Genomic DNA, 25008 nt, shown 5'->3' with positions numbered 1-25008 from the left:
TTATTAAATTTTTTATAAAAAAAAAGATTTATAATTACTTTTTTAATGATGGTGACCAAAATGATATCAAAACATAATATTAGACATTATTTTGAAAAGAAATACTAGTTGGGGCACTAGGCTTGTAGTTTACCCAAATATTTTTTAGTGTCTGGATTCCTAGAAACCTACTATAAAAACCCAGAAGGATAGTCCTTTTACCCAGAAAATCAAAAGACCAGCCTTTTTCTCTTCAGAGCTTCAATGGAGCAATCCAAAAACAACCGACCAATCTCATTCATCTTCATCTTCTTCCTCTTCCTCACTGTATTTTCACCATTAGTAGCCCAGCAACAGTCATTCATTAAGACCATAGTGGTTTTAGGGATGGAGAACAGATCCTTCGATCACATGGTCGGGTGGATGAAGAAATCCATAAACCCATCAATCAACGGCGTCACCGGCGACGAATGCAATCCCATTTCGACGAAGAACCCGAACCCGCAATCCATTTGTTTCTCCGACGATGCCGAGTTCGCGGATCCGGATCTGGTCACTCGTTCGAAGCCGTCGAGCAACAGGTGTTCGGTTCAGCCACATCCCCTTCCATGTCCGGCTTCGTCGAGCAGGCGCTCTCCGTGTGGCCGAAATTCTCCGAGACCGTGATGAAAGGGTTTCGAACGGAGGCGGTGCCGGTTTACGCTTAGCTGGTGAAGGAATTTGCAGTGTTTGATCGTTGGTTCTCGTCAATCCCCGGTCTGACTCAACCGAACCGGTTATTCGTGTATTCGGCCACTTCCCGTGGCTCGACCAGTCATGTTAAGAGACAATTGGCTCAAGGGTACCTTCAAAAAACGATCTTTGAATCACTCCATGAAAATGGTAGGGACTTTGGGATTTACTTCCAAAACATTCACACAACTTTGTTCTATAGGAACTTGAGGAAGTTAAAGTATGTCTTCAAGTTCCATCAGTTAGATTTTAAGTTCAAGAAAGATGCTCGAGGTGATAAGCTTAAGAGCTTGACTGTGATCGATCCGAGGTATTTCGATCTCAAAGGATAGCCCGTGAATGACGACCATCCACCCCACGACGTCGCCAACAATCAGAAGCTGGTGAAAGAGGCGTACGAGACATTGCCCTCAATGGAACGAGACACTCTTGGTGATTACTTATGATGAACGTGGTGGTTTCTATGATCAGGTCGAGACACCGTTCGTGATTGTCCCAAGTTCGGACGGGAACACCAACCCTGCTCCTTCGTTCTTCAAGTTCGACCGGCTCGGAGTTCGCCTGTCAACTATTATGGTCTCTCCTTGGATCAAGAAAGGCACCGGCAAGTTACTCCGGCTCGGAGTTCGCGTACCAACTATTATGGTCTCTCCTTGGATCAAAAAGGCACCGGCAAGTTACTCGGGCTCGAACTGTCGGATTACTTATCGACCACCACCTTGCATGCTTAATGCTTGAAACTTGTGGTGCAGTGATAAGTGGACCAAATGGACCAACTCCAAGCTCAGAATTTGAGCACTCATCAATCCCAGCAACAATAAAGAAAATGTTCAACCTCTCCTCCAATTTCTTAACCCATAGAGATGCTTGGGCTGGCACTTTTGAGGGAGTTGTTGGGGAGTTAACCACTCCCAGAACTGATTGTCCTGGTATTTTATTTCATTATTGAATCGCATACTGGTGAAAAACATATCTAACAATTAAAAAAGACATGTAATAATTAAGAACATGGATAAAGTTTTTGCCTTTGAATTTTATTGCAGAGACATTGCCAGATGTTGTACCTCCGAGGACAACTGAAGCCAAAGAAGATGCTGGTCTCTCTGAGTTTCAGAGTGAGATAGTTCACCTGGCGACTGTTCTGATCGGCGACCATTTCTTGAGCAGTTTCCCTAATGAGATGAGCAAGAAAGTGACACTGAAAGAAGCTCATGAGTACACGAGGGGAGCCGTTTCCCGGTTTATAAGTGCTAGCAAAGAGGCCATCAAGTTGGGAGCAGACAAATCCGCCATTGTAGATACGCGATCATCGCTTACAACAAGGTCTTCTAATCCGTAACCGGTTGAACTCAAAACCTCGTTCCCCCTCTAAATTTTCTTACAGGTTTTAGAAATGTATGTTCTCAAATTAAAATTTGTCAAGGAATATGCAATAAAGCTGCAGTGTTTTGGTGAAAGAACTGTGTTTGAATCAGCTGCGTCTTCTCATTACAGATTTAGCATCCATGCATTTTACGTTTGCTTGTGTTTGGTAGTAGTATAGGAATGTACTTAATAATGAAAAATCGATTACGAAGAACATCTCGTTTTTTTTTACTTCCACTCGAGATAATATCGAACTACTCGACAGGCAATATTCCTCCAAGTAAACCATGCCAAATGGTTCCATAAGAGAGACACATTATTGCTTGAATACAGCGCCACCCGCAATGAAGCTCATACTCCTCCTGCAAATAAAAATGTCAATATATATATATATAGTAAGGCATCGAAAAGGAAATCTTTACGGCTCTTTTTCCTTTTCTATTTCTTTCCTATTGGCCGAACCACCACCCTTCAAATTCCAATAACTAACAGCAAGAAAATGCAGTTCAATGTCAATCAAAGAGATCTAGACAACAATGTCATCACTCAATGCAGATATATGGGTTCATGCTTACCTCCGAGGGTATCAGCAGCCAAGATAACTCGATTGTTGTCCGAGTTTTACATGGAACAAGGACTTTGCCAAGTCGATACGTCTATGATAAGCTCCCGTAGTTGATCAATTAGACGCTTTATATATTCATTCTTGTTTGCAAGCTCCTACAAATAAGTCATTTCCAGATTAGTAGAATTTGTACATAAATTTAATAAACTGTGTTTCTTCACGGATTAAGGTTCAAAATGCAGCAGCATTATAAAGAAAACGATCAGCTAATCGATCCCCAACGTTAGCCCACATTTTCCCTGATATATGGGTATTGGAATATTATTCTCCAAACAAGGACTGGCCTGGGGACGAGGCAGGAGGGGCGCCCGCGCAGGCCATAATATTTTCCATAGTGCCTATTAATTTAGAACTACAAGATTTTGCATAACTAGGGGCCCATTTCTTTTATTTCGCCCCGGGCCAAAAAATTCCCAGAGCCGGCCCTGCTCCAAAGCAACCACTTAGAGAAGCAAGTGGACAGGTAAGAGAAATGGAGGTTTAAGCTCTAGAAATATATGCAAAAAAGCAAAAAGAAATCATATTTGAAACTCGCTAGAAAAGCTTAAAACGATCACAATTTCCCTATGCCTTCAAAACTTGATAAAATCATAGCGTTAAACTTAAGCTAAAACAGTTTAAAACCGCGAAAATAATATATATAACATAGGAGCCCAAATCTTGCTCACTTTAAAGAGTGAATGGCACTACCACAACTGTTCTAAGGGATATGAAATAAGGGTGTAAACAAGAGACTTGTGTTCGATGCGGGGAAAAATTGGATTCCTTTTGGTAATTATCGACCTGAATTCATGCAGCTTGTGCTATCAAGAAGTCGAATTCAAGCATCATAATACCCAATTCAAATAACTTGCGAGCGCAATTGAGCTTTTTTAGTTTTAATATGTATTTTAAATATTCAAAATTGAACATGTAAAACCTTAATTTGTGCTCGAGCTCGAGTAAACAAGCTCAATTAAGTGGAGCTTGAGTAGTTCATTAATATCTCAAGCTGAGCTCAAACTTAAAAGGATGATACTTGATTGAACTCGATATCAAGCAGTGAGTTTTAAGTTGAGCTCGAGTTTATCACTATTCCAGATCGGCTCAGCTCGATTATAGTGAAAGGCAGAGCTTAAATACCATAAAATTACAAACATTTGCACTGCAAATACCTTCCTGAGATTCGAGGCTTGCTCTTCCAACTTCTCGATATCTGCTTCACCTGCAGGGCTACTCGCAGTTGAACCCGTTTCAAATGCTTTTGCCTATTTAAAGATAAAAAAGAAATTGCAGAATTGAATCCACATCCAAACTTTCAAAGGCTCCCTACGTCGCAAAAACATTGAATTTTAAACAAACCCAAGATTCCTACTCAACAATTTGAAACACTGTTTAGTTCAAACCATGAAAATTTTCCTAATTTGAGTTGTTAAAAAAACCCTAAACTTCGTTACAATACCTTTTGAGAATTGGGAATAGCGGTGAGCACAGTGCGAAGAGCAGCGACGGAGTTCTTATACATAAGGCGAGCCTCATCGAGGGCGCCATTGCCACTACCTCCAGCTCCCCCCGTCTCCGAGTGATGGCCGCCGCTGCCGTCGGAGGACGAATCACCGTTTCCTAAAACGGCGCCGTTGGAGAGAGAAGGGCCGTTAGCGGCGGCGGCGCTGGTGGTAGGAGTGGTGGACCATAAGGCAGGGTTGCAAAGCTCGTCGTTCATGGAAGAGAGAATCTGAAAAGCGGCTTCGATGGTTTCTTCTAGATGTTTTAGGCCCTCCGATGCAAGCTCCTGCGTCGTTTTGTTGCTGCTGTTTGTTGGTGTTGTTGTGCTACTTACAACGCTATTTTCTTCCATTTTTTTTTCAATGAAGGGTTTCTGGGTTTCGTATTACTTTTTTTTTCCTTGTTTACTGTTTGGTCGCTGAGAAAATATCAAATGGAGAAATTTGTATCTCCAACTATATGAATAGTTATAAAATAGTTGTTCAATTATATAATGTTATTTTGTTAAGTAATTTAACTATTAAAAAATATAAAATAGTTATTTAATTATTTATTGTATTTTAAATTCATTATTTTTTATTAAAAAGATTAGCGATTATCTAAGCTGAACGTTAACATGATGGTTGAGATATGATAGTCGTTTGAGATTCTAGGATCATATTTTATCATATCACAGTCAGTATTTCAATGTTTAACTTAGAATATCGTCAATTTTTTAACAAAAAAGAACGAATTTGAAACATAATGAATAATTATGTGACCATTTTGTAAGTTTTAATAGTCAATGAACTCAACAAAACAACACTATATAATCGGAAGATCATTTTATAATTTTTTAATTATCGAGATACTTAATAAAGGGATATCCTATAATTAAATGATCATTTGTGTACTTTACTCAAAATACAACAAACTATCTAATTCGATGTTAAAAACTTTCGACGAATAATAAAATTTTGAGTAAACTACATAAATAGTTATTGATGTTTGATCATAGTTTTTATCATTTGTAAAATGGCTAGGTTTATGCCTATATAAATAAGGGTAAACAATATATTTATTTATCTAACTATTTATATGATTTGATTTTGATTATTTAATTATTTTTTAAAATTTATATATAATAATATATTTTAGTTTCGTTTTTAGTCACACATCATTAAAAATTAACTTAAATTTTTTTAAAAATTTTAAATATGACGTGACATAATTTTATGTCAACATCATCGTTATGAGATTATACAATCTCTTGGACTAGCATAGTGCATTCCTCAAATAATGAACGACCACGTGTTGATTACCTGCTATTCCTGCACACATTGCTCCTGTATAATCACTATCCATCAAGTGTTAACATTAGGGATGGGCACGGGATCATGGTTTTGACCCGATCGGATCAGTTTTTTATAAAAAAAAATGAGTTCGGATCGGGTCGAATTCGTGTTTAAAGTGAAAATACCTGATTCAATCTGACCTGAAAAAAATATGATTTTACCTTATATATTTAGGAATAATTACAATAAAACTTTCTCTATATATTATTTTTTTAATTAAATCATTGTTTTTATTGAATAAAAAATATTTTTTTATTTCGGGTCAGATTCGAATTTTATCTCAAAAAGTCGAATCGAGTTCAGATCGGGTAGATGGTATATATTATGTGAGTCGGGTCGAATTTCGAGTGGAAGAGTCATTGTTCTCCGATCGGGTCGGATAGACAAAAAACTCGAGCCATGTCCATCCCTAATTAACATCATAACCTGTATTTTTTCTATTTTTTTAAATGATGAATGACAAATATAATTTTTTTTCCTACAAATAAATTGAAAATATAATTTTTTTCTATTAAGAAAAATCTCTCCTTTTTTTTTACAGAAATTAAGAAAATTATCAAATTTCAGGTTTTGGGGATTTTTATTTATTCGCAGGAAACGAATTCAAAATCGAAACTGGGAATTCTTCAATGCCCTCTCTCATATTGAATTCTCTGTTAAATGGGTAATTTTCTTTTCCCCTTTTTCTTCACGTTTTAGTACTCTTTTTGTTTTGCTTTGCATGCAACTCAATATGAATCCTTTTTTAAAGCCGTTGATTGTGTACTTCTGATAGAGATTTTTTAGGGTTTTTATCAGATAATAATTACTGAATTTTGACAATTTTGAACGTGAAAATCGTTAACTGTTGGTTATAGCTATTGGCAATCTCAATCAAAGACTGTTGAATTGTTCTTATCGATGAACTTGAACTTCTATTTTCATTTTTTTGTCGGTTTTCTATTTAAATTGTTTTATTCATTCAATGTGGGTTGGGTTTAACTTTGATGGTGTTTGGTTTTGTTGTTTGAAGTGAAATCTTGAAGAGTTTACTAAGAATTCAGTTTTCCGAGGGGCGAAACTGAGTTATCATATGTTTAGCTTCTTGAAGAATTTTATGGAGGGATAAAAATGAAGCCATTAGAATCTGTAACTTGATGGATATAAAGTTTTTCTTTCAATGTTTTGTGATATTCTCAGTAACCTTATGGCATTGTGAGGACGTCTCCGCAATGTGTTTCGATATCCATCATGATCGTGTTGAAAATTCGGTACTAGAGTACGCCATGATGTAAAATGAATGACCTCCATTGCATTTTCTGTCTTTTTAAGTTAGAATTATCTGATAAGGACACTTTCTGCAACATGTTTTCTCCAAATACATGATTGCTTCAAAAGTTCGGTGAAGTTTGTTAAGATCCAAAATGAATGAGTTCGGCTTCTTTTGACTAATAAATTCTCATTTAATTACATTTTTTTCTGCGATGTGTTATTTCCAAGCATACTTTGCTTATGTTAAAATTTTGGTATTCTAGTTCCTTTAGTTTTCAGCGAACGACCATCCTGTGCATTATTAGTTGTTTCAGTTATGCAGTGTGTTGCTTCCATATCTGTTTAAGTTATTTCACGAGTTTGGTACTCAAGTTCATAGACTTTTCAATGACTTGCCTTCCCGAGCTTTTTCCTTTTGCGTTGTTCTTGGATGAAAGGCATTTTGTTTAATGTGTTTGATTTCCAACTCTGATGTATGCTTCTTTTGGAAGTTCGAATTACCTTCTACGGGTCTGTTGAATATATGGAGTTTGATCAATTAAATGGTATCATTGGTTTTTTGTTTGTATCTATCAGTCAATTTGCAAATCAACAAAATTGTGTTATTATTTTCCTTTTCTGCTGAAAAAGTTTCCTTATATTGGGTTAAACAACATTTGGTGTCTTCTGATGCATGTACTTCGTTTTTTTTAATGTTAGAATCTGTTCTGATATCGTATTCGATGACAAATCAGATAATGAACTGAAGAAAGAAACAGCAAGTGGTTAGCGCAGGCAGAGACTCGCTAGCATAACTAAAATGGATTGTAATAAAGACGAGGCCATTAGAGCTAAAGAGCTCGCTGAGAAAAAACTTGCAGAGATGGATGCTGTTGGTGCCAAAAGATTTGCTTTGAAGGCTCAAAACTTGTATCCTGAGCTTGATGGTCTTCCTCAGTTGCTTGCAACTCTCGATGTGTACATATCCGCGGATAAAAAGATCAATGGAGAGGTCGACTGGTACAGGGTGCTTGCTGTTCAACCATTTGCTGACGAGGATACAATTCGGAAACATTATAGGAAGCTGGCTCTTGTTCTTCATCCCGACAAAAATAAATCTGTAGGTGCGGATGGGGCTTTCAAAATTCTATCTGAAGCTTGGAATTTGTTGTCTGATAGAGCAAAGAGAAATGCTTATGACCAGAAACGGAACTTGAGGGGCAGTTATACTAATGTTTCGCATGGGAAATCATCTTCATCAGCGACTACCAGTAGTAATGGTTTCCATAATTTCTCCGACAAGAATATTTCAAACACCAGTGGTCGTAACAATGCTACTTATTCCAAGCCTGCTCCTCGCACGGTGACAAATGATACCTTTTGGACAACCTGCAATGCCTGTAAGATGCATTTTGAGTACTCTAGGGTTTATGTCAACTTAAATCTTCCTTGTATCAATTGTCGCACACCCTTTTTCGCTGTTGAGACACACCAGCCCCGACAGTAAATGGCAGTAGTAAGTATACTTCATTTTCCGAATTCATGCAGCAACAGAAGTTTCGCCAAGTTCATAGTGCTGGACAGGCGAGATTTTCCGGTTTATCTACAAAAATTTCTCAAAAAGGCGTGTTCCCTAGACCGGGAAGTAACATAAATGTGTCTTCACCAGTTTCTTTCACCACTGAAGCTTCTGGTGTTACTCATTCAGCCGGTGAAACATTAAAGAGTGGACACAATGAATTACTGACTGATATAAAGAGAGATGAAAACTTGCACAAGAAATTTCATCCTTCTCAGAAAATCGTGGCAGGTTTAGGTACCGGGTCCTCGGCTTCTGTTTCTAGTTTTGCGGCAAAGAAACAAAGACCTAAGAAGAGGCACATAGATGAAATCGAGATGGGAAATCAGTCAGCCATAGGAAATGAAGGGTTTAGTGTTTCTAGTTTTCAAAAGAGTGGTTTCGAAAATACTATCGGAATCTCTAGAACTAATAGCATAAAGCAGCCTTCACAGCTGGAAACACGGAATATTCTGATGGAATTGGCTAAGAAAGAAATCAACAAGAAACTAAAATCATGGAAACTGGCTTCTCTATCAGCTGCTTCGAGTAAACCAAAGGCTTTTGATGAGGGGACCAATGATAAGGATGAAGGAAATGGGAAAGATGCCGTAAGTATGAAATCTGGTGCACATGAAACCTTGAAGTATGTTGATATCAATTCTAGCATTCAGCCCAAAAGTTCTTACATTGTTGATTCTCATGTCAGTCCTGCTACGAAGGAACCTGATCGATGTCCATGAATGTTCCAGATCCCGATTTTCATGATTTTGACCAGGATCGTACTGAAAAGTCATTCGGCGAGAGTTGGCTTAATTCTAAAAGCAATGCCGAACTGGCTCCGCTAAACTGGATTAATTCGGGCTTTTACAAAACTAGTGGGGATTTCTGGGTAGGCAAATTGAAGTTAATAGGTCTCTCAATTCATTCTCGCACAAGGTGAAGTGGTCGAAAGGCCGGAAAGGAACAATTCAAATATATCCAAGTAAGGGAGATGTTTGGGCTCTCTATAGGAACTGGTCCACTGATTGGAATGAGCTTACACCTGATGAAGTGATACACAGATATGACATGGTTGAGGTGCTTGAAGATTACAATGAGCAGAAGGGCATTGCTGTTGCACCACTCGTTAAGGTGCCTGGGTTCAAGACAGTGTTTCAGAAGCATTCCGGACGGAGTAAAACACGGATGATTCCAAGAGAAGAGTTGTTTCGATTTTCTCACCAGGTCCCTTCTTATTTGCTCACAGGCCAAGAAGGTTTAAATGCTCCTAAGGGTTACTTGGAGCTTGATCCTGCAGCTACACCATTGGACCTTCTTCGGGTATTAACTGAAGCTCAGGTGAAAGAAATGGAAGTGATCACCAAAACAGTTCAGGAAAGGAAACCAAATATTAGGGTAGAATCTGCCGGACAAGCTGTTATCGAAGAAGAGAATGTAAACAAGAAACCCCGGATGCTTGTTTACGGTAGACGACAGCAAAGAAAACAGGAAACCTAGGAATTCTTTTTGATGAATATAAGGAATTACAAATTTTGTTCTCCTATAGGAAAGCACCCTTACGGTTCAATGACAACGAAGAACACAGCAAAAGACGAAGAATGCACAATGTTCATAGTTGTTATTATATTCAGGAATCTGCGGATAGTATGGGTCCTCTTCGGAAACTGAGTTCAAGTCAGACGTATCTGTGAACCTGAAGAATGTTTAAAGATCAAAACAATTCTTTTTCTTCATATATTTTTTAATTTATATTTTGAATTTCTTTTTTGGGGTAAAATATGCCCTTTGGAAGGGCTTATTGTTTGCAGCACTTTTGTCAAAAGAATCCTGCAAGGAGCTGCCTCCCTTTTTTAAAACCACAATTTTCCTTCAAAATGTGTTTAACAACTTAGCTGATTCTGTCCCCTGAAATTGAACCTCGTGCTGTTTTTATTACTATGACTTTGCCTTTCATTTTCCATACCATTATCTTCTAGATAAATTCTTTTTCTTCATATATTTTTTAATTTATATTTTGAATTTCTTTTTTGGGGTAAATATGCCCTTTGGAAGGGCTATTGTTTGCAGCACTTTTGTCAAAAGAATCCTGCAAGGAGCTGCCTCCCTTTTTTAAAACCACAATTTTCTTCAAATGTGTTTAACAACTTAGCTGATTCTGTCCCCTGAAATTGAACCTCGTGCTGTTTTTATTACTATGACTTTGCCTTTCATTTTCCATACCATTATCTTCTAGATAGTTTCTAGTAATTCATTGTGAACCTTTACTAATAACTAGATTTCCCAATCAGGTTATTCGAGGGTCTAATTGCCACCAATCAGAACATAGGAGGGGCGATAGAGTAATTAAATGGTGAAACACATGAAGGTCATACAAATTCAGGGGCTTGAAAACATATTTAACCATTCATCATAACATCATACAACAATCATGTACTTATGAACATTCATGTTACTACCATTAACAAACACAAAACCTTAACTATTCATCATTACATTATACAACAATCACCAACATGACTTGATACTAGTACATACCACCTACTCGGACAAAAGTTCAAGACAAAAAATGTACACAAGGGGTCAAGGAAGTGTTCCGATGGATTTCTTCAATCTGTCACCTATAAGAATCATGGAGAAAATATGGGGAATGAGCTTCCAATATTTTCAACATTATCACCACATACATCATCCATAAACATACAAGATAGGCACATACATACAATTATGAGACAAGTAAAAGAATGAGGGAAAACCATTAATTCAGGTGTAATCTGTACACAAGTTTCAAGGATGGACAAAAGAATACACGTAGGGAATCTCCACAGTTGCTAAATATTTTTTTATAAGAATGTGGTCTCATTAAAAAACCCTTCATAACCATCAAGTTCCGAAAAACTCGATAGTCATAGGAAGGAGGAAAAGAGTGCCTAAATTTTATTACCAGAAATTAGGATTACAACCAGAAATAGAATAGATAGAGTAGATAGGTTCCCGTACAAACACCCAAAACAGGACTCCTAAATAACCGAAACAAAAACGACTCCTGACACTATCCTATACCAGATTTTGCTAAGCCATCAGCTTCATCATTAGTACGTCTCTTAACCAGGGTAGTTATAACATTGAATTGCAACATAGTCTTCTGAATAGCTCTAACCAAATCAGCATAGTGAACCGGACTAGTCTGCGGGTTATTTATCCACTTTAAAGCAGTAGATGAATCACTCTCTAAAATCAGACTCCCCTTATCCCTCCACTCTGAATTAATAAACAAGTTTAAGCCTTCTTGGATAGCAAGAATCTTTGCTAGGATCGGGGGGCCTGGACCAGTCGCTCTTGAGAAAGAACTCAACCTATTATTTTCAGCATCCCGGAGTACACCTCCAATCAAAATTTATAGCCCCATCCACATTCATTTTAAAGAAACCCGTAGGTGGTGGACACCACAGTTGCTAAATATCACAGGGTGAAATCGCCACGAATCCATGACCTACTCCTCTCTTTCCTCAAAGTCTCTCATAGCGAAAAATTACATTCACCATAGAGGGGAAAACAAAAGAATACTACTTGATTATTTGACAGACAGCTTCACATGAGTTGTCTTTGCTTGCATGATCACCAATCATTGTTCACCAGAATTTTCAAAACTAAAGTCGATCCTCAAGATGCAGTTGAATGGTTGCATTTCTAAGCAAACTAAAGACATTCTACTAATAGGCCCTTTTGTTGTTAACAAGGTAACCCAAAGACCAGTTCAGCTGACTTTAGTATTGCCATTATAAGTTCTGCACTATTGGCTTTCAACCTTGAGGAACTTCCGTTTTTCAATCTCAAATTCTTTTCTGGATTCCTTCCTGCTACCTGACTGTCAAACTCTACCGAAATTAGGAAGCCAATTAGCATCACAATCTCCCCTCGCTTCTCTTTCTCCAGCTCCATCTTTCGCTTTTCAGCCCAAGAAGCCCCAACCCTTTTTGGATTCAACTTACGGGATTTCCATGACTTGTTTGATGACATAAAGCTACTTAAAGCTGGTTTTACTTGATTGTTTAGCAAAGTTTGATCAGCTGCCTCAAGCCAGGGAGGGGGAGCTCCAGAATGCACATTTCCTGCGGCATCTACTGTTGAAATGGAAGAGACTTGAGTTAAGATCTGCGAACCTGAAGAAAAAATACGATGAGAAAAAATATTTTTCCTTGCAGCATTTCTCCACTTAGCAACCAGAAAACCATAGTATAATTTTTAACATACGCATTATTTACATTTTAGTTTCAAAGTGACATGGAATGGAAACATAATTATATGAAACCAAAATGTAACTAAAGCATTACCCTGGGAACTGCTTTCTTCATTCACCATACTTGCCCGTTGATACACTTGGCAGACCTGATGAGTATATATTTGTGAAGAATATGACTAAAACATCATATACAAAGAAACTACATTGTGAAATCCCACTAAACAAACTAGAAGGACCCCCCATAGATGGGTTTGTTGTACAACAGGCTTGCAGTACTATATTAAAAGTTCAAAAACATAAGATAATTAGCCCCACAGAAAATTTTAAATAGTAAAGACCTGGCTTGGAGAAGAATGCATTCAAAGAAAATAATGAACATATATGTAAAATACTAGAATGCACATGTTTTTACAAATTGAGGCAAGTGTTCTTTTGAAAATAAATATGGAGCAGAAATGAAATAGCATAATCATGAAGATAAAAAAGACACAAGCTTAACGGACTGTGTAAATGTTTTTCTTAAAAAAGACAAAGCGGTTAAGAAAACCCTCTGATTTCTTACTTTTCTATAAAATTACCATCAAACAACACAAGAAAAAGGATTTCTACTAAGAATAAAGATTTTATGGGACAGCTTCAAAAAGAAGATTTATAATCAGCATAAATGTTGTTATGTGATGATTTCAAATTTCAGCATAGAACACTCATAAAACAATTTCGTGGAAACAAAATAAGATTGGTTGCATAAGGAAAGAGCATGGGATAATAAACTTAACCCAACATTGCTCAGGTCAGCATTCCCCGAGTATGTTCCACTGTTGTAAAGAAGATTTTGTTGGCTACTGCTATTAGCTGGAAAATCATCACAAAACACAGAGAACAAACTAGTAAGTCAGTTTATTCTCATTTTCATACAAGGAAGTTTCACTGAAATATCAGGGAAATAACTATAACTAGATTTAATAAGGAAAATATCAAATAACCATTTATTCATACCTGTCAAATCATCCGAGTTCAACAAACATGTATTGGAATGCACACCAGCATGCAAAGAAAAGTTAGCCTCATGAAAACTTGACCCAAAGTTTGCAACTTCAGGGAATCTTGAATTAGATATCTGATACCTCATTTGTATTGTATTGTAAAGGCAAAACAGCATTTGAATAACATGGTTTAAGACTGTTAAGAGTATTTTGTCCAAGATTATCAGTTTTTTTAAAGTTCACAGTATTGTGGATATCATTTGAAGCTCCATATTCAACTGCACAAGACCCTTCAATAGGAGCAGCCACTGCTTCATCCCTCAACAACTCACACTTCTTCTCCCACTACAATGATCAAAAATGAAATTCCATCACATAATTAATCTTCCAAGCTTTCTTTAGAACAATTTAACTGTCGTACCTTAGTTAGATCGGTTTCCAGTATCCTACATTTGTCCAATTGTTCCATCTTTCCACCATACTGCCAGATAAAATGCTCCAAATTCTTCAGGTGATGAGCATCCGCCATGTGGTTAATAGCATTTTCACTGTTCAAAGAACCAAAAACACTTAGACTAGCTTTCAAACAATTCCATTACAGTTAAATCACTGAAATACCAAAGGAAAGGCAAAGCAATCTTTGTCAAATCCCCTAAATTTGGTGAACATATGTTGCCAGTTCCTGAAGTTAATGGAAGATAGAGATTAGGTATTTAGTCCTATAATTCAAAAATATTACCTCGAACTTTCACAATTTAAAAATCCTAAACTAATCATTGATACTATTAGCATTTAAATAACAACTGGACTCAAATTCTTAAATCGAAAAAGTATGATGATTTAATTTTGAACTTTTTAAGTAGAGGGACTAAACCAAAATTTAAACGACGTATACGAACTAGCGGTATGTTTTGAAGATATATTCACTCATCAAATCCAAACTTCTAATTTCCAATCTTCCTTATATCCTCTAAGTAACTTAATCCTAAATGGCTGTAAATTCCATATTACTTAAACTAAGTTAAGCCGAGCTTCAAATATACTTCTATTTGATTTAATGATTTAAAATCTACAAGAATGTAAAAGTTAAAAAAAAACTCAAATTAAAATCCTTACCAAGAAAAGTGCTATTGTGCTCGACAACAGCAGTATCGCAGAAGACGCACCAAAATCGATTGCGATCGGCGTGTTCGGGTCGAAGAACGGTAGGGTTTTTCAAGAAGAAAGGAACGTCATTGATCTTATTTTCGAATCGAGAGAGGAAAGCGGAGAGAGCGGCTTTGTGGTTAGGGAAATACTTATGACGTGCCCCTTGGTTGTGATTCAGCTTACAGACCTTGCAGAACTCGAATTCACTCTTCTTTTTCACTTCTTCCTCCCCTCCTCCTTTGTTTCGCAGTGATTTTGGTTCGTGAATGTCGATTTAGGGTTAGGGTTCGGTTCCTCTGAAAGATCCGCCATTGTAGTACGGAGAAAACAATTGGTCCTAAAGCCCTAGCTCTAAAGCGTTGCCCGCTGTTTTGGGTAAGCCGAAAACAGAAGTGAACCGCATTTTTATTTGGTAAAATATCTTATTCGTCATTGAACTACAAACGAGTTTCTATTTTGGTCACTAAACAAAATTTTCAATTTTAAATTAGTTTAAAAATATTATCAATCAAATCAATAACAGCTAAATAGTTATATATTATAATGTTGTTATCTTTTAATTGATATAATAATATATTTAATTTTTAATACTTATTCGTACGAATCAAACAGAATCGATAATAAGGTAATTGTTGTCATTCTTTGATACCACATGTTTAAGCACCAAGAATGTCAAGGGTATGAGCGTTTAATGTCAAATAGTTGAGAATTACCTTTGAACAGATTCTAACATGTACTTATCGAGATTAATCAAAAGAAATTAATACTTATTCAATCCTTTTAGTTTAATTATAATTCTAAATAACTCGATAGAATTAATATTGACAATTACAAATAGATAAATTCGATTAGATAACGTCAAAGATGTCATGTCGTTCGAGCATCTTTACAAAAATATCGTATCATCCAAACGTCTTTCGACGTACATTGTAACAATCACACTACCTAAAAAAATATTTTCTTCCATACTTTACATGTCAAAAAAATATCAATTTGGTCCCTACATGTTATTTTATTCAATGATAATATTCTTGACCATTTTTTTATCTTAAAGTCATAATAATTAGAAGAAGATGGGATGGGGGACATGGGAATATTTTCTTTGTTATGATTAGTTTAAGTCTCCCATGCAATTGCAAGCCCCATTATTGTGTGTTTGTTGTCATTGTGAACCCTAAAACTTTTTGGTTTTATAATTCAACCCTAATTTTCTTCTTTTCTTCCCCCCCCCATAGTTTTATGGCAAGGATCCACGTCTCCACATGTTCTTGATTATGATATTTTTTCCTTCCCACCATCTTCTTTGTATGATACATATTCGGATATCGATGTTCCGTACATGTATTCGATACATATTCGAACATACGTACTATAATTTTTAGAATGATAGTATTCGAGTATTGATGTACAATATTTGTGTCCAAACATATCTATAGATCATGGAAGTTTAAAAGATCATTAGAAAATACTAACTCATGTCATGATGATCGGAAAGATAACGACGGTTAAAATAAACGGGACCGAAAATAAAAATACTAAGATTTATGTAAAAAATAGTAAAAGTAAGTCACAGGCAGATGAAAGAAATTCATTATAATCAGAGAAGAAGGTACATAGAGAGTGGGCTCTTGCCCCTCCCAAAATTTTTGGTCTAATAGCATTCTAGGTTCCTATTAGTTTAAATTGAAGTACAAGTAGAGTTTTGCCCCTCCAATTTTCAGATTAAATACCTAGTAAGTACATATTATTTTGAACTTGAGTAATTTATCCCTCTCAACATTTGATCTTAGCTTCGTCCCCGACTATAATGTCAAAATTACAAGGGTTGGTGTCTATAAGACCTCACGCATATTCTAAGATTTTGTTTAGTAGTAATCTTGATCTCGATTATCTATTTATAAGATTAATTACTTGCAATCAAAAGCTAACATAAGAAGTATAATTTTGTACGAACTCGATGTGCAACAAGATTCGTACAATGGAGTGTCTATCCATACACTCATGGTTCGGCCTGAGAACCTCTACATCCGCAAGCTTTTCGAACCGAATTAAAACAAAATTCGAATCACAAACTCTACCAACTCAAAATCCGATAACATAATGATCCCTTGTTCATAATTCATATCAGTGTAGAAGTGATGGGATTAAAGCTAGGAATTTAAACCAGATGATCGTATGATCAAAGGAACATAAAAACAGTATCAGCAGATGGTAATAAGTGGACAAATGTGAGAAGACAAATGTTAAGGTTGTGTCATGATGACAAGTTTGATTGTTTTGGTTAGGGTTGTCCCTACAGCTTTATCCTGCACTTCGACTTTATGGAAGACACTGATGGGTGATTGCAATTCTATGATTGTAACCAAATAAGCAATACAAGACAAATGGACCTGTATTGCTAGTGGTCATATGTCAGCCCTCGGTCTCCCATCAATATGAATTGTTCTTTTGGCGATAATGCACAACAAAATAAGAAAGACCATAAATTAATTACAACCCGACTCGAAAAACTTAATTTTAAGTTCACGAGTTTTTGAATCGAACTCGATTTTATATTTTTTGAGTTAGGTTGAACTCAGTAATACTCAAGTTCGACTCGACTCATTTACCGTCCAAAATCATAGGTAAATAGACAGTCAATACGTTCCTAAGAAATGAGGGGGTGTTTGAATGGGGGAATGTTGGATTCTCATGGGAATGGAATCCACATTCCCCCGTTTGGTTAGCCCGGGAATCTCCTTCCCGGTAATGTAAGATTACCAATAGTGTATTTTTAAAGGTATATTATCGGGAATGTCATTACCTCCATTTCCTTAGATATTGTTGGATTCCCGGCGTTTTGGACTAAAATGCCCTTAATTTTTTTAAATGTCATTTTTCTGTCATTAAATAATAAAAATTCTACGAATGTTAAATTACAAATTTATCCTTAAACTATTTTAGATTTACAAAAAAATTCTATAATTAAAATTTTATATGAAGTTCAGGAGTTAAAATAAAATTTTACCCTTTCATTAAACCTCTTTATATTTTCAATTTTGTAAAAAAAATTATATAAATTTTATGAATTTAAATTTTTTAAAGAAAATATATAAATATTTTCCAACTTGTTAAAAAAACAAATATATAATAAGGACAATTTTGTCAAATATACATTCCAATAATCTTTTATTCTTTTAACCAAACACGGTAATCTTACATTCCTGTTAAGCCAACAAAACACAAAATACAACATTCCCAGTAATCCTATTCCATAGTAATCTTACATTCCCACTGGTAATCTTCCATTACGTGAACCAAACGCACCCTGAATTCTTTTTAGTTGGAGAAGGATGATATCCCCTTTACCAATGTCTACATGTGTCTAGGGTTTTGAAATCTTTCATGATCTATATGGAAACCACACAAAAGATTTTATTTTTATATTCGTGTTCGAACATTTCTCAAATTTCGAATAAGTATATTTTAAAAGAAATGAAGATTCGGAACAACATAGCTCGAATAACCGAAAAATCACTTGTTGTTTGGGAACAAAAGCTAATTTGCTTTTAGATGATGAATTAGGTTAAATCTATTGGAAGATTCTTGCAACCAAAAGAAGGCTCAAAACTAATAATTAAGTTAATCATAAAGGGTATTTTCCATCACTTTGAAGGGAAAATAAAGATGTACTTTTCATGAGGGCCTAATTTTGAAACTCCATAATCCTTTGCCCCCACTAGGTTATGTCTCCAACACTGTTGATAGTCTTGAAAATCATCAAAATCAATGTCTTAAATTATTGAATATATATATATAGGGTATTATCCTATTATACGATACAAAACTCTTTTAAGTTTATATAGATTTTTTTATTAATATGGGGTAAATACAAACCATTTGACATTGAATGCTCATACCCATGTCATTCCAGGTGCTTGAATCCGGGACCTCAAGGAATAACATCAATTCCTATACCTCTGAAGTCGTTCGGTTTGTGCAATTTTACATAGATTTAAGACTGTTGGATAAGTGAAAATAGATGTTTGAGATTAATAATAAGAAACGAGAAAATATTCATTGGCAAAAAAAATAATGATTAATCTCATTCATCTATTTTCATTCATCCGGTACTATATCTATATACTTGTTTTTATATATTACATATAATTCTGTTCCATGAGAGTAATGTTTGGAGGTTGCTGACAAAAACCAGCTATAACTCCATTGTCACAAACATCTTGAATTAAAGCTTTCACTGTTGAACTCCTCTTGACTTGACTGATGCTTTTCAGCCCACCAAAACAAATCAAATTATGATTCTGGTCCTTCTATTATTAAACTAGGATTCTCTTTTTAAATAATAAAGGGACCAAAATCATAATTTAACCAAATAATGCCCGGTTATTTTGCTTTGGGATATCGGATGAGTGGTGGGTGTTTGGTTTTTTTGATGGGCGAAGAAAGTTAAAAGGAAGTTGAAAACAAGTGGCATACAGACTGTTCTGTCTTGTTGCTGGTGAATTTACTGAACTTTTTGTTCTCATTCATTTGCCTTTCTATCAAAATCAAGGTTCTGAAACTTGACTCTTTAGTTGCAGGTTTGACTCATCAATGCCAAGTTTTCTGTACTGAGTTTCAACAGTTATACACACACACACACATATATATATATATATAATGATCACATAAACTGCATGACTCTTTTGTCATAGGTGTCGAATATAATATTCATCATTGATGATCGTATACGGTACTCGAGTAGTGAGTGTTGGACATCGAATATGTAATGATACTACTAATCTTACATTTTTGTCATAGATGATCATATATGTTGCTTGAATATGTGTCAAATAAGGGTATTTTTCGATATGTTGTCATCATATATATTGATTACGATATATATTTAAATGATTATATCTTAATTATATCGAAATATGTATTAAATAAGTGACAAACACGAATATTTAAGAGAAATGAAAATTATCAAGATCTAACCCTAAAAGAAGTATGAGTTTGGTCTACATATAAATACATATTTTTTTATAGGTTTCAGCCTTACACTTTGATAGTGGGAATAGCATCAGTGAAACACATGATCCAATCTTGCAAATTATAGCAGATAAGATATGCCTGCCTATTTGCTCCTGATATCAGTAGTAACTTTTTGCATTTTCAAAAGTTTTAAAAATGCATATATAATATCTGACATTTGTGTGAAATTGTGCTAAAAAAGCATGTTGGCAATTAGGACAATAATGTATCACCAAACGAAAATATTAGGACAATAATGCAGCAGTGTCAGCAGTTGATTGATTCCTTGCTATATATGCAGCAGGCAATTCAGGGATTTAAATTGAGTTTTGGATCGTGTTTATCGCGATTGCGAATACAACGATTGTTATTATGATCATTATGAGTATGCGATTGCGAATACAACGATTGTTATTATGATCATTATGAGTATCACAATCATGTAATAATGATTTTATATGACACCACTATCGCTATTCCGATAACAGACCACTATTTAAATCCCCGATAAACATCATGATGGTAAAGTACTAAAAGAAAGTAGGAGACTTCTTGATCTTAATATATATATATATAGGGCTAGGATCTGATTACATAGTGCAAAACTTTTTAGTTTTACACCTTAATCGTTATTATTTAATTAACAGTAGGAAACGAAAAGATATTCACCGGAAAAAATATGAATTAATGAGCCCTTGATTTCCCCTACAACAATCCTAAAAGATGTAACCCTATATATTATATATATATATATATATATATATATATATATATGCGATCTCACCATTAGATTGCAAGCAAAACCCATTGCTAGAATCTCAGTTTCCAAAGTTATCTGTTAAAACTTTGATTTGTTCTGCATAATCAATTATATATTCATAGACTTCAATATATATATATATATGATCATTGAAATGCAAGCAAAACCCTTTGCTGGCATCTCCAATTCAAAACCTATAATCAACAAATCATCTGTTTATACTTTGATTTCTTCTTCACATGCAGGCATCATGACAGTAAAGCAAAAGATGCATATGATCTTAAGATGATGTATGTATGTATGTATGTATGTATGTATGATCTCATGATTAGAGTAAAAGCAAAACCCATTGCTGGAATCTCAAATATATATAGGTTTTTATTAATTGTGTTGTTTTGTTTACTTAAATCCAAAGTTTCAAACCCTTGAAAGAACAGCTCAGCCATGGAGAATGGGATATATAATAAAATAACTCATCTATCTTTGAATAAAACAACAAGGTTTTTTTTTATATATATAAATGGAAAACATTGAGATTTAATAGTGATTTTTCAAAGAGTAAACCTTTGCCTGCAAGACTGGCAAGTGATCTCCATGCACGTAGAATCAATCTGCCTCGTCGCTCTCTCTTTCATTCTCTCGACTTTCTCCACTTCTTCTCTTGCTCTCTGCCACATGTGCCTCGCCCGAGCGAACTCGGACTGAGCCATCTCCATCTCCCTCTTCGTCAGCTCCCTCACTCGCTCCGCGTAGGCTTTCTCGATGGCCGCCAGCCGGATTTGCTCCGCCGCTTGCCATTTCAACGACTCCACGCTGCCCGTTGCGTCGCATATGGGACCTTTTATCACGCAATTCGACGGCTGTTGGATTGGCCTCAGGCTGATGGATAGTTGCAAGTCGAGTGAAGGGCCTTCGAATTGATCCACGGCGGCCGCCGCAGCCGCCGCCGTCGTGGATCGGTACCTTAGGGACGAAGAACCGGAGGAGCGAGAGGAAATCTGGGTCGATGAGGAAATGGGGAGTGGAGTAGGGAGAAGTTGGAGCACCTTTTGATCTTCATCTTCCATACCTCAGAGAGATTGTGAGAGATAATAATAATGGAGGGTGAAAGCAATTTCGGCCATATATAAACAAGTTGCCGCCTCTATTGATTTTACCTTTTTACCCTTCCTTACCAAGCAAAATGGCTTCAACTCATCTTTAATGCTGGAAATGACCAATCCATCCTTGTATTTTGGACTCGATCAAATTAGTTTACATTCTTTCAAGATAATTAGATGAATAAAAATATGTGATCGAGACTAACAATAGAAAATAAGAAGATAACTACTAAAAAAATAATCATATTCGTCTATTTTTACTTATCCAATCATCCAAAAAATGAAAATTTTACACTTGTTACAATTAGATCTTAATCCATATGTACGAATAAACTTATCTCAGTGGTCAAAATTGTAACATCCCAAAAACCGGGCTAGTGACCAAAGTGCAAGATTTTAAAACTTTGTGTCTAATTTTGGAAAAATTGAAAAGTCCAGGGATTTAATTGGAAATGATAGTAGTGAGATTGATTAGTAAAGATGGAAAGATAGAATGGCATAATGGTCATTATATAAGAAGATGAATTAAAAATATCCTAAGTGGAGTATATATGTGGGAATAGGAAATGAAGAAGTATCTGGAAATATTTTCTCTTCTTCTTCCTTTAGCTAAATCGTGAGCTCATTTCAAAGATATCGATCGAAGGCAAGTCTAAGACGATTTGAAGCTATAAGAGTGTACAAGAGTTATAAGTGTTGTTGTGACTAGTGAGACCCAGGTGAGTGCATATGATGATTATAGTATATGATTATATGGAAATTAGACTTGCGATGAGTCTATTTCTATATTTTGATTTTATGAATGCATGAATATAAGTATGGTTGGTAGATGTTAGTATGTGAATATGTATTGTTATGTTCTTTGCTATGTGATATGATTTATGTAGTGATGTGACTCTATGATATAAGTTACATGATCATGAACTATGTAAATAATAATGACTTATGTAATAACAAGAGAAAGTGATATAAACTATGTGGTATAAATATAAATGATTATATGGGCATGTAATATAAGTTATGTAATGAGGATCTATGTGTCTATATGTCTATGATAAGATAGAAGAACAAGATGTAAGCCATGTGTTATGAATTACGTAGCTATGTGTTACCGACTTAAGTAATTATGTGAATATGTGACATATGAATATGAATCCTATGAAATGTTCTAAGTTAAGTGAACTATATGATATATGTTATATTGTATGATAATGATTTAGGTGAATATATGATAACAAGGTATAAGTTATATGAATTAGATCTATGTAAACTGATACAATGTACTTATGTGATTAAATGAAGAATGAGATAAGTTAAGTAGCATTTATATATATATATTATATATATATATATATATATATATATATATATGAGAATCAGATATAAGCTATGAGATATTGACATAAGTAATTATTCTAACATATAATATTAGTTGTATGGTAAATATATATGAAACCATATGATAATAAATGTCTAGGTAACAAACTATGTGAAGCTTAACTAAGTGAATATATGAAACTAGTATAAAATTTATGTGATATAGATGATTATGTAAATATGTGAGATAAGATATATTGTATTGATATACTGACTATATTAAAATATGTATAAGAGTATCTGCTTAAACTATATGGGTTGATATGTGAACATAAGAGGATAAAGGATAAGTTATATGATATATGCTATGTGATTACATGTATATGTTAATACACCTTGCTTGCATTACATGTTATGTGACATGAAGTTATGTGATATGTGTTATAAGACAATGATCTAAGTGACCATATGAAAATGTTACATAAACTATGTGATAAAAAGTTATGAGATTATATGCCTATGTGACATAAGTTATATGATACGATATAAGTGATTATATTCACATGTGATATATGCTATAAGATATGAGCCATGTGAATACATGTGAAATGATATAAGTTACGTGATTATTTGTGTGACTATGTGATTATATGACAAATATAAATGATAATGCTCATGTTATGTGATATGAGAGCTAGGGGTATAGTTGGCATGCCAAGAGTCGAGGGTTCTATGTGATCCTTCGGGACATATATGTGTTCTTTTGGAACATATATGCGGTCCTTCGGGACATATATTTGGTCATCTGAAACATATATATGGTCCTTAGAGACAATTCTATGTGATCCTTTGGGACATTTCTACATGGTCATTCGGGATAATTTTATATGGCACTCAGTGCAAATTATACGAGCTGTGGTGACAACATTTGTGCACAACCTCAATGCACTCACATGCCTTAAGTTCTCAGAAGTGTACATGGGCTATTAAAAGAGATAATATAAATAAAGTGTATGTGATGGTATGTGTGTTGATTTGTGAACTGTATTATATGAGGTGTATAAAGATTAAGAACCAGATTATATGATTGAAAGGATTAATGATAATGATAGAGATAATAATAAGAATGTTAATATTGATCATGATGGTATATGTATGTATGTATGTATGTATGTATGTATGTATGTATGTATGTATGTATGTGTATTTCTTTATATGAAATGTTTTATGGTTCTGTATGTTGTTATGATATGTATGTGTATTTCTTTATATGAAATGTTTTATGGTTCTGTATGTTGTTATGATATGAATGCTTATGTATTGATGAGCATTTAAAGTTTATATTATACGTTTTATATATGCCTCACTAAGTCATCGACTTAGCGTGTAAATGTTTCATACGTAGGTTTCCGAGAATATTAAGGAGCAAAGATAAGCAAGACATGTCAGCTTATCCTTTTTAAAGATCAGATCAGGAAAGAATGTAATTATATGTATTTTGTTATAGTAAATGTAGTTGGCATGTAATTAAAGATTTGAATAAGATATTCTCTGATCGGTTTGTAAAATCATATGATCGTAATTAATGTAAAATATTCAGTTTTCTTGAAATGTGAAATTTGAGTTTTCAATTATCTTATAAGAGTAAACGTTTTGACAAGTCAATGTGACACCTCGGACTCGTATTCGTGTCGAGCACGGGTTGAGGTGTTACAAAAATGAATCGTTGTTGTTCCTAGATCTCACGAGTTCGAGCACCAGCGGTTACAATAGGATGATTGAGCGTTCAATTTCAAATATAGAATATATATTATTGTATAATCACCAACGATCCTAAAATGGTATAAATTTTGTTAATTTACCATAAATAATTAGATCATACCCCTGTGTATATATATGTGTAATTGGATACAATTATAAAATGTAGAATTTTTTAGTTTTACACATTTTTTTAAAAAAAATAGTCTGTTGGATTAACAATATGAAATAAAAAGATATTCGTCGAAAAAAATAAAGAGTTAATCTCAATCGTCTATTTTAACTCTTATAACGATTATAAATCCATATAAAATTTTAAAAAATACATTATGTAAGTGGACATTTTTTTGAATTAATCACTGGTATTCAATCTATTG

General features: G+C 34.8%; 2 protein-coding genes and 2 pseudogenes across 2 annotated transcripts; 2 read left to right on the top strand and 2 right to left on the bottom strand.

Annotated features, from left to right (window-relative positions):
* The first annotated feature begins 222 nt into the window (after nucleotides 1–222).
* LOC120203030 lies at nucleotides 223–24213 on the top strand (annotated as a pseudogene).
* On the bottom strand, nucleotides 2047–4625 carry LOC120203031 (mediator of RNA polymerase II transcription subunit 30-like). The gene is made up of 4 exons (XM_039203402.1): nucleotides 4143–4625; nucleotides 3856–3948; nucleotides 2652–2796; nucleotides 2047–2438 (listed from the first exon to the last, which is right to left on the bottom strand). The coding sequence occupies exons 1-3, from the start codon at nucleotides 4536–4538 to the stop codon at nucleotides 2698–2700; spliced, it is 588 nt and encodes a 195-aa protein (XP_039059333.1). The 5' UTR covers nucleotides 4539–4625; the 3' UTR covers nucleotides 2047–2438; nucleotides 2652–2697.
* LOC120203017 lies at nucleotides 7531–9973 on the top strand (annotated as a pseudogene).
* LOC120203032 (protein indeterminate-domain 14-like) lies at nucleotides 20828–21536 on the bottom strand. The gene has a single exon (XM_039203403.1). It carries the CDS (start codon nucleotides 21521–21523, stop codon nucleotides 21008–21010), a length of 516 nt encoding a protein of 171 aa, XP_039059334.1. The 5' UTR covers nucleotides 21524–21536; the 3' UTR covers nucleotides 20828–21007.
* Nucleotides 24214–25008: the final 795 nt, after the last annotated feature.

Source organism: Hibiscus syriacus, unplaced genomic scaffold (genome assembly GCF_006381635.1).
Source record: "Hibiscus syriacus cultivar Baekdansim isolate YM2019G1 unplaced genomic scaffold, ASM638163v2 tig00009013_pilon, whole genome shotgun sequence".
Taxonomy (NCBI): Eukaryota; Viridiplantae; Streptophyta; class Magnoliopsida; order Malvales; family Malvaceae; genus Hibiscus; species Hibiscus syriacus.
The sequence above is the reverse complement of the archived record's forward strand: the minus strand, read 5'-3'. Positions and strand labels throughout refer to the sequence as shown.